This window comes from Triticum aestivum, chromosome 3B (genome assembly GCF_018294505.1).
Source record: "Triticum aestivum cultivar Chinese Spring chromosome 3B, IWGSC CS RefSeq v2.1, whole genome shotgun sequence".
NCBI classification, from domain to species: domain Eukaryota; kingdom Viridiplantae; phylum Streptophyta; class Magnoliopsida; order Poales; family Poaceae; genus Triticum; species Triticum aestivum.
Genome location: NC_057801.1, coordinates 72,872,319 through 72,883,457, shown reverse-complemented (window position 1 = coordinate 72,883,457; position 11,139 = coordinate 72,872,319). Strand labels below are relative to the sequence as shown.

The 11,139-nt window shown below is 48.0% G+C and overlaps 1 protein-coding gene across 1 annotated transcript; it reads right to left on the bottom strand.

The window, feature by feature from the left end:
• Window positions 1-5,117: 5,117 nt before the first annotated feature.
• Window positions 5,118-8,481, bottom strand: LOC123068666 (alcohol acyltransferase 9). Its single transcript, XM_044491277.1, has 2 exons — window positions 7,980-8,481; window positions 5,118-6,309 (listed from the first exon to the last, which is right to left on the bottom strand). The coding sequence occupies exons 1-2, from the start codon at window positions 8,424-8,426 to the stop codon at window positions 5,302-5,304; spliced, it is 1,455 nt and encodes a 484-aa protein (XP_044347212.1). The 5' UTR covers window positions 8,427-8,481; the 3' UTR covers window positions 5,118-5,301.
• Between the last annotated feature and the right edge of the window lie 2,658 nt (window positions 8,482-11,139).

The following is an 11,139-nucleotide window of genomic DNA, read 5'->3' as shown; positions in this document are numbered from 1 at the left end:
CCCCCCCTTTGTTGCTCGACTCTGCGGAGATACTATCGAGTGTTGAGGGTGATACCTCGTAACGCACTCCTGATGATAACTCTGTAGTGTAGCCATTCATCGCGGACGCTGTGTTTAAAGGCCGCTAAGGCTTTGGCGTCTGGACAGTCTACGATCTAGTTCTTTTTAGTTAAGAACCGATTCCAAAGCTTGAGGGAGCGGCCACGGGAAGGGCACCATGTCTTTGGGACTCACCCTGACGGCCTCCGCCTCCACCGACCTCGTGGCCTACTCAGGCGCAAGAAATAGGAGGCCTGACTCAGGCTAACCACACTACCGGAGGACGGTCTGGCTAATTATGGCTAGTGGTAACTCAGGCCAGACAAGTAAGAGGGTTACTCAGGATAGCAACCAAACAACACACAGGATAGCAACCAAACAACACACTGGCACATTTGAGGCAGGTGGTCGGGCCAGGCAAGTTCGGTCAGGCATCCAACCAAACGGCCCCTAAAAATCCTAACCTAAACTAATAGTCTGAGCAAAGTCATTGGGATTCCCCTCCTTGCAACCATCCAATGGAGCGGTGGGTAGAGAGAAGGCGAATCCATGCGCTTGCGGTGCAACCTAGACGAGAGAGTATTTCCTAGCCGAGTTTCTTAGTTGAGGAAAGGAAATTTGATTCCATGAGATATATTTACATACTAACTCCATGTATGTGATGGAAGTAACTAATGGAATAGCATCCTAAAAAATCTATCGGATTTCAGTTGCCTTGATCGACGAAAGAAAGATGCCTCACATGCATGGAAATGGCAATGCAAATTAGTTCTGCCAGATTCCATGTCCAACCGAAAACACGCATGATATACAAAGTGGAGTATGTCTTAGTTAGCATCACTTTTCCAAAATCGAAAGGGAAGTTAGAGTGGACTGATTTGTCCATTAATTTTTTTTAGAAAAGGAGGATGACCCCCGACCTCTGCATCTGGGAGATGCATACGACCACTTTATTGATTGGCCACTTTATTGATTATTCTCGAGGACCTTACAAAGTATTACAAAAATGTGTCTGAGTCCACCATCTTGGCAACATATGCCCCTACTCCTATCCAAAATGATGAAGGGGTGCTAGCTGGGCCACTACCCAAACCACTCACCTAAGCCTAACATCAAAAGCCGGAAGCCGAAACTCATTCGGAAGCCCCAGCCGAGCCACATACCGGGTCTGGGGCACAATCCGATCAGACACACTCGTGTGTCGTCGCCACCATCTTCCACAGGTCTTCAGATCATATTGAGGCTTCTACCTTGTCTGGCCACTCAGCCATCGACGTCACCATGACGCCAGACAACAACCTCCTCCTGCGCGAGCCCATCTCCGCGCATCGGGCGCCGAGTCTCCACAGCGCCATGCCATCAATCTCCGCCGCCATCCAATGTGTGAGATGAAACACCGCTCCACCATCCCTCCAGCCAGCACTTGCTCCAAGACGATGCCCCCAGAAGGGAAAGCGATAGAACACCATCATCATCCGATCCGGAAGACCCAGATCTGGGGTTTCCCCCTGAGCATCCCGAACCTGATGGCGCAGACTGCCGACGATGCCTCGACCATCGACATTAGCTCCACCAGACGAGCGTCGCCTATGTCGCCGCAGCCTCCAAGATGAAACTGACCAGAATGCATATGTCGACACCGAACCGCCGCCACTTCCACCGCCACTTGAGCAGCCCCCGAGCAACGCCTTCAGGAAGGAGCACGCCACCGTGGTGTCGTCGTCGCTTGGAACAGGGGGGTCTGAGGTTTTCACCTGAGCTCCTGGGAGGGGTGGAAGGAAGGAGGTCCTCTCTGAAGCCTCCAACGAGGAAAGCAACACCCAAAGGCACTGCCATCGGAGTGGCTGCCACGCCGGCCAAGAGATTCCCCCGGAACCCTTCCAGCCACCGGATCTGCAAGGCCAGCACCCAAGAACGGTGACCGAAGCCACCAAGGGCCGGATCCGCTGCAGATCGGAGTAGATCGGGGTCGAGGACAAACATCACCATGGCCACCAACATCCAGCGAGGATCCGCCGCCGCAGCCGAAGCCCACCACCTCCCCGCCATCCACATGGCCAGGGAAGTGGCCCACCTGTCCACGCCGGCGCCGCCCGCCGCCAAGCTACGCCGCGTGCCACCAGCCATGGCCGCCGCCATGGATCCGAGCCGCAGGCGGGCCGCCAGCCGCGGTGCCCCGCGGGAGAGGAGAGCCGCGCCACGGGGGGAAGGCCAACCCCAGCAGATCGGCTCTGGGGAACCACCCCCCCCCCCCGCACGCCACCGCGTCGCTCGAAGCGGCCTCGCGCCGTGCACGCGGGCCCCTGCACAGCCGCGTCCAGGGCGCGCCGGAACCCCAGATCGGGTCCAAGCCACGCGCCGCCCACCTCGCGCCTCGCCGCGCCTCCATCTGCCGCTGCCTCGGAGACCAGGACCTGGCGCCCCGCCGCCGCCTTCCTTGGGGCCGGCCCGAGCTTCGCCGGGGGCGTCCTCTGGCGGCGGCAGGACGGCTGGGGGGAAGGGGAAGAGGGTGGCGGCGCTAGGTTTTTTACCCCCGAGTCGCCAGACAAGGCGACGCGAGGGTCGAGGGTCCTGCCTTCTTCTTTTAAAATGGGGACATTTTCACTTCCCGGCCTCTGCACCAACTTAGGATGCATACAACCATTTTAGTATGAGTACCAAGATAAACATGGTCCTCAGAATTTTTTAATTGAGTATCAAGATATTTCTTGATGAGTGGTTGCACCATACACCAAGCTTGATCATCAATAAACGGGGAAAAAACCCTGTGCATCACCTGTCAATTCCGGGAATTGAACTCGGGTCGTTGGGCTGGACAACCGCATACCCAACCACTGAGCCAAGGCTCTCTCTGCAAATGTTTAACTTTGAGTTACATACCGCCAATGTTTGGAATATTGCTTATCGTTAGCATTTCTTTAGGATTAGAGATTAATCAGACATCTGCCAATTAACCGATTTTACTCAAAAAAATCAGACGTATTGCAAAACTTCTCCGGCTTGATAATTTACTCCCAAACACTTCTGATTTCTCCGAAATACTTCTGCTTTTCTCTCCGAAACATTTTCAATGTCTCCAAACCTTGCAGGCACGGGCAGCGCTTGCTCCTCATGTGAGGTTGAGCGGCCACGCGCCGCGCATTGGGCGAGCCTCTCAACTTCTATGATACTGCAAGGCACCCCCCCCCCCCCCCCCTGTGTCGAGTTCTTTAGTTGAGTAAAGGAATTTGATTCCATGGGATGGATTTACATACTAACTGATGGAATAGCATCCTGCAAATATCAACGAAAGAAGATGCCTCAGATACATGGAAATGGCAATGCTAACTAGTTCTGCTAGATCCCACGTCCAACCAAAAACGCGCATGATATACAAAGTGGAGTATGTCTTAGTTAGCAGCACTTTTCCTTTAACGGAAGGGAAATTAGAGGAGGATGATTCCATCATATTAGTTTAACTTTACTTACCTCTATCGTCTTTTTATAACTCCTCATTATACTCGCCGAGTCCTCTAAATAGTAAGAAATTGCTTTTTTTGCGAGAAGTAAGAAGTTGGTCATAAAGTTAAACTCATTAGTGCAAACTTTCTACAAATAGCTACATTTTTTTATAGGGAGCATTACGCCCGGCTTTATAGATAAAGCCTCGCTAACCAAGCTAGCCAAATGGTGATGACACGAGATTTATTTTCTTTGTGAATATAGTGACACAAGATTGTAATACAAGCATACAAATATCACAAGTTTCAATGTCACTGAACAAAATTATTAATTAGTTGTGCATGTTCCAGAGCGTTTAAGCCTAGCCAGATTTTTTTAGCGTACCCAAACCTAGCCAGATAATGCAACGGGTTTACCCCCAAGATACCCCACAACCAAGCAAAAGAAATCTATGGAACCCTTACCATGCAGTGTAATACACCCATGAAGAGTCATAATCCCTCCCAAGCTTCGTTGAGCTTGTATTTATTATTTATTTTGAAAACAACTAGAAATCTCTTTTTAAAATATAAATGCACGTACAGAAAATTTTCATCAACAGATCTTTGATCTACACAGAAAAAAGATAAATACATGGGCAAAATATAGTTTTTGTTCTTTCTCTTTATGGAGCCACAAATTAGTCTCTTCTGCGTAGCCTACAAACCAAACATATTACTTAAAAATGTGTAGATGTCTATATCCTTTATAAAAAAAATCCGGCTGCCTAGAGCCCATGAGCCAAAATGTCGCATTATGTGCTCCCATCTTAACGAGAGTAACCTTTCAAGACTTTTGAATCAACATGGAACCATTCTCAAAGTCTCACATCATATATAATCTTCCTTTATCTACAAAGGAGATGAAAATCAGTATTGACCAAACACCGACATTATTAAAAAAAAACTCCTAAAATGGAAAATACAATGCAGTCCTGCATATAATACGGAGACTATACAAATGATTGTTACTCGTTTCCTGACCAAAATTTCGTAACATCTTTTAATACCACAATTTAGGTTATAAATATGTGCAAATCTAATTGAGCAAGATTTATGAATAAAACTTTAGGCAACCGGGAATTAACAAACAAAAATACTTTAGAGATTACGGATTGTTACGTTAAATTAGATAATGTGTTAAGGACGTGGATCACTAGTTGGCAGACAAGCGCGATAGCTAGGTGGTACGAAAAAGCTACGTGCAGCAGATTTGATTGAAGTATCTGCAAAAGCTTGCAGCTTTGACCTTGTACTAGTAGTGATGAAAAGAGAGATGGATGCGTCGTTGGAGCAAAAAGAAGGGATTGCTTTGACTTGCGTCGGTCGACCGATCCATGTGGTCGGTGGAATAATGCAAAAGCTAATAAAGCTTAAACGATTTGATTTGATGCAAAGATGATGGATCGAGCAGGCTGTGTTTTTATCAAATCCAATCACCAGTAAAAGTTTTCATTCCCTCGCCTTAGTTTGCTTTCACTAATAATTCATTTCAGAAATTCCCTCCTGGAAATTTATAGTAGTTAGATTCAAAAGACTAGATATAATTTACAAATTACAGGAAGATGCTCTAAATATAATTATGGATCGAGCAGGTTGTCTTTTTAAGTTGTTGATTGATGACGATCAGCACGCTTATGATCATGTTCAAATTTTCGATGGATCAGACGAACAAGACCCAAACACAAATTTTACATAAGCATGCATGCATGCATGCATGTATAAGTTCATCCCTGTGTTCCATGACAAGTTGAGATTGGGCATTATGCATGCTAGGATTACTTTAGTAATCGATCTTGATCTCATGTCCATGACAGGGTTGCTGCTGCTCGTCGCGCTCCAGCATACCGGCAATGGCACCGCCGTCCGTTTCTTCCATTCCACTGGGTTCAACAGGGTTGCAGCAGTAGTGCTCGAACTTGTCGGTGGCCGCCTGCGGGACGGAGACGAGCACGGTGACGCCGCCGGGGTCGCCTGCCACCGGGACGAACACGCAGTATATCTCGCTGGTGAGCGGGCCCATGTGCGCCGGCGTGCCCGCGCCGAAGTCGAGGTCCTCCAGCCCCAGCCTCGTCCATGCCGAGATCACCAGGCTCGCCGACAGGTCAGGCTTGGCTCCACCGCCGGCGCCGACACGACGCTCCTCCAGGAGGTCCACCATGGACCGCACGTAGTCGTCGTCCACGCGCTCCTTGGCCTCCTGCACGAGCCGGATCACCGTCGCCGGCGCAGCCACCGCCGCCACCTGCCCGGCCGTAGACTCGGCGCACCCGAGCACGAAACCATTGCCGTAGTATCCATGGGGGAGCTCCGGCTTTAGGTGACGCCGGGCGTTCACCGAGAAGAGGAGCTTCACGCGGAGCGCCGCCGGCGGGTCCAGCGCGCGCACCCACGCGCGCCACACCGTGGCCGCCAGCGCCTCGAAGGAGGTGCAGCACTTGAGCACCGGCGCCGACAGCAGCAACTGCTTCTTGAGGTGCCCCAGGTGCGCCCCCGTGAAGGTGAGGGACACTGGCGAGAGCGGCTGGCCCAGCAGGTGCTCCAGGAGGGTGGGCTTGTCGTTGGCGACGGCGTCCTGGCAATACTCCGGGTGCGTGAACTCGACGCGCGGCGGGCAGCGCGGGCGCAGGGCGCGGCGGTCGTGGACGACGGGGTGGTCACCGCTACCGGCGATGTCGGACCTGGCGGCGCGCGCCCAGGCGTGCAGGAACTGCGCCGTGCCGATGCCGTCGCAGAGGCAGTGGTTGATGGCCGTGCACAGCACCATGCCGCCGCAGCCGAGGTGGGTCACCTGCCATGCCATGCGAGCCGTTCATGTGCTTGTCAGTCAATTGTGCACTTGAGCGGGGAGAGAGTGCGCTGCGATCATTAGCAAATTTCTCTAGATTGCCAGTCCAAATCAAAGATCTATTCGTCACAACATGAATGACCAAGACGACGATGGTGATGATGATTAGTCAGGCCATAAGCTTGAAAGTGATGGCACTGCAACATACTCCCCCTGTTCCAAATTACTCGTCGCTGAAATGGATGTATCTAGAACTAAAATACATCTAGATACATTCATATGTGCGACAAGTAAGTCAGAAGGGAGGGAGTACACATGATCTAGTACTACAAAGTGCTAATTACTGTGTTGCCAGTACAAAATCTGCAGAGGATCGGCGAGATGCAGTAGCTGAGAATTCAGTTTGAGGTACTACAAAGTGCTAATTACTGTGTTGCCAGTACAAAATCTGCAGAGGATCGGCGAGATGCAGTAGCTGAGAATTCAGTTTGAGGGAGGACAGGCCACCCCCACTGAACTCATAAAGACACGGTTAAAGGCAGCACCTCAGTGGAGTGTACTACTACTGTTTAGTACTCCATCCATTCCAAAATAAATGACTCAATTTTATAAAGGTTTAATACTCCCTCTGTCCCGAAATTCTTGTCTTAGATTTGTCTAAATACGGATGTATCAAATCACATTTTAGTATTAGATACATCCGTATTTAGACAAATTTAAGACAAGAATTTCGGGACGGAGGAAATACAAAGTAACTTGAGCCACTTATTTTGGGACGGAGGAAGTAGTTGAATAAACAGTTTAATTAGATTTTCAACAATCTTAGAACAACACAAAGGGGATCAAGGATGCTGATGCTCACTGGAGGTCTACTTATATACTACTCTTAGTACTAGTAGATATCATATGATAAGGATTGAAATTTGAAAGTGAGAAGATTGCCCCTGAAGATCTCATTCTGATCTAGCGAAGATATACACGCACACACAACCAAGTCGTTGAGGAACAAAGCATATTTGTGAGAGATGAGATCGTGCATGGATCTGCCACTAATCATGATAAACTTGACAACATGCAAGTGGATCGGGTTGTTTGGAAGGACAAAGTGTGCCTGAGAAAATAATAAAGGTGGCGAGGCAAAGATGAGAGCTTTTGAGAAAGGCTGGTTGGACTCTCCTAACCCTATCTATCATTTGCTTTTGGCCAACTTTGCTGTCTCCTAAGCTCTGCACTCTGCTGCAGGTCACTGATCATACATGTACCACACAACTACTGGGACGATAACATAGTTTAGCAACAATCTTAATTGCTCCCACTCAGTTATTAGATCTACTCAAGCAGTTTTTTTCTTGGACGTACTGCACTGATTAACAAACTAATTCTATATGATTAACTGTACTCGAGCAGTATGCTGTTCTTTTTCAAGTGATGCAGGGGCAGCAGCTACAGCACAAAATCAAGCTTATTCCTGACCAAGTACAGAAACCAAGCAGTGATAAATGGATACATCTATAGATGCATGCAAAGGAAATTTGTGAAGAATAATTAGTGTAGGGGTGAATCATTTTTTGCTGCAAAGAAAATTTATTTGTAAAGAATAAAAAGTATTATATTGGTTATAATTAACTAATTGATCGAGAGCAGAGCAGAGCAGAGTGGCAACTGACACTGACCTGGACGACGAGAGGCGGCACGGCGACGAAGCCGTGCGCGTCGACCCTGTACAGCAGCTTCCGCCACGACTTGTGCGGCGTGGCCCCGCCGCCGCGGAGGAAGTCGGCTGCGGCGAGCCCGGGCAGGGAGCCCTCGGCGAACAGCGCCCCTTCGGCATTGCAGTCCACGGCGAGCTTCCCCTCCTCCTCGCCGTCGCCGGGCCGGAGCCTCCCCGCCAGCGGGTAGTAGTCAACGAGGGCCTCGGCCAGCGCGGACCGGAGCGCGTCGGCGGGGACGGCGGCGCCGGCGGAGAAGACGTAGAGGTACTTGATGGAGAAGCGGAGGAAGCGCTGGTCGTCCAGGTTAGAGAGGTAAAGCGCGTGGCGCGGCGTTGGGTGGCGGGGCGGCACCAAGACCGGGTCGCCACGGTACTGCACCTCGCCGGAGATCTCCAACCCCGTGTCCATGGCTGTCTCTCTTGCTGGTCTTTTCGGGCTTTGGCCATGGCCCTCTGCTCTGCTCGGCTTATATACCAATATACCATGGAAGATATTGTGCCAATGCACTTTTTTTTAGATTGGCTAGTAAATTAATTTCCGTATCATCTTCTCTCTATATATGGCAGTACTTTAGGGCGTCTTTAATTTCTTCCGTGTATACATGTGTTAATTACAGGCGTATATTTGGGGAATACGTTACTTTGATTCTCCTTTTGAGTGTATCTCGCCTTAATCTCGGGGTCTTTTCGTTTTGCGGGGTCCCATATAGGGCTGGACGAAAAGTTCGTATTCGGCGACCATAATAAGCGCTCGATATCTTGGCTCATTAAGCTCGAAGCTCATTTCTCAATGAGCATAATCGATCACTGATTTCAGCTTGTTAAACTTAACGGGCATAACGAGCGGGTTTCATGAGCAGCTCGTTAAATTCGTTAGTACACCACATCACATATATTTTTAATCTTATGCCATATTTTAAAGGTACCTTGACTCACCTAGTCAATCTAATCGACCTATTCCAACCAATAGGAGGAGGCAAACTAACTCACCTCCTTCTATAGTCACCACGGTTTCTTCGTAAAAATTATAACCAGACTCTTATTTTGTAGAATGTACATCGTAATCTGTTAACGAGTGCGGGCGAGCACTCACGAGCTTAACAAGCTTTAAATGAACAAAGTCGAACATGGTTTTTGTAGTTAAGCTTAACAAGTTGAGCCTTAACAAACACGAGCCTAATGAGTCTGAGCCTTAACGAGCCAAGCAACTTGTTAATCCACCCCTAATCACATACCATGACAACAATGACTAGATTTGTATATTTAATGCGAAGAATAGCATATGTGTTCCAATGTAACTAACCTCTCTGAACTGAGTAATACTACATTTGCAAGATTTATTTCTACGGACGAAACTTACAGGGCGGTGACCTAAGATGATAAAAGGAGCAATACAATTACCCTATATACTTCTTAGAAGTATCATGCATAATTTACATCCAGATATACTCATCCCTATACACATTCACACACGTTTTACTGAAGACAAGAGTCAGCGACGTAGCTTTTTACAAAATTGATGTCACAATTTCGATAAAATACACTAAGTGTCAACCCATGTTGTTTATATTAAATTCATATCCCTTTCAATTCATCCAAAAGTCTGAATTGTGGGGGAAGGTCGAACATAATCCTCCAACACTTCCCGTAATGTCTATTCTCTTTGGAGTTGCGATGTGGGCATTAGAAGCGGGAGCAGGCCACAATTTTTTGTTGCATTTACTGGATTTTGAACAACCCCCCCCCTTCACGTCTATGTTCTTTTAGTCATTATACATGGGATTGATTTAGACTGCATACTCTTTTTTTAATACTGCATCATCGGAGTTTTGAAGTCGAGATCTCTTGGCTTTGATACCATATTGAATTTATGCTACACTCAATTCATACAAAAGTCCAAACTATGAGAGAGTGCCGAATATTATACTCCACGGGGCATGTTTGATTACCTACATCATTTTTGGCATCCTTGCATTTGTGGCTGAGTAGAGCCTGGTTGAGCTAATGCAAGCCAAAAACCATGTGTTGCACCTAATTTGTTTGCCCGAAAAACCCATTGTGCATTATAGGCGGACAACTAGCTCCAGGCATGTGTTGCCCAGATGCAAGGTGCTGCTCTTTGTCTACGTGGAAGACATGCGGTGTGTTAACCTTTTGTTTCAGTGGTGAGGTTACCAGAGCGCATGCACACACATACACACACACGCATAGAGGCGGAACAGAGCAACTTGAATAGCCATTCACACTACATTAGGTACTATATTAACAGTCGTAGTTTTAATAACAACAGTCTTAAGTAGATAGTCCAAATATTAAGCACACAGTCAGATAAACTAAAGAGAACACATTAAACATCCTAGATCAAGGCAAGTGCTTCATCGTGCTTCTTGCACATGCCCACAACCTTTTTGCCTGAAAGTCCAAAGACATGCACCTTGAAGGTGTCCATAATCAACGCCTTGAACGTTAGGAGGTCACAAATCTTGAGATGGTGAATTATGGCAAAGTCGTCCCACCTTTATCAAAGGCTAACCTATGATTGACCTCCCGGATTGTGACCCTCTAGTTGCAGCCAATGTTTGTCCTGAGAATGACTTTAAGTGGGATGTTGGTCCTGTGCTTGCAGAAGCTATCGGGAATTAGCAGTAACTCTAAGCGGGAGCTAAGATCACCTTGTAGGGGTGCATTTGACATGCATCCTCATGAAAATGGAATAAATTTGTCGCCCTAACCATGCACCTCTACGTCGTGCTGCCCTCTGCGAGCCCCTTGTCCTCTGACACCTCCTTGCCCTTCGAGTAGTTCCCCTCTTCCACCTCCTTGCCCTTCGAGCAGTAGTCCTCGACAGCATTATTGAGCACAAGCTTCCTAGCTGAGCACTATAAGGATGAACTGAACAAGATCAATTGATGTACATGTATCATTGACTATCCATGACGATCAACACACTAACACATGCAGCCAGTACCATGGACATGGAAAACATTGAAATCAACCATACTACCATCGAAGAAAACTCTTGATCTTGCAATTAGCAAACCATACAACAAGATCAAGAGTTTTCATGCCAACATGCCCAATTTGAGCCCTGTCAAACCCTTGATTGAGACCTATATCGAAAC

What these genes read in the sequence shown, in the direction of transcription:
- LOC123068666 (XM_044491277.1), bottom strand. Translation starts at nt 8,426, where the DNA reads ATGGACACGGGGTTGGAGATCTCCGGCGAGGTGCAGTACCGTGGCGAC. An exon ending in TGCCGCCTCTCGTCGTCCAG is followed by an intron (nt 6,310 to 7,979) that starts GTCAGTGTCAGT and finishes ATGGCATGGCAG; the next exon opens with GTGACCCACCTCGGCTGCGG.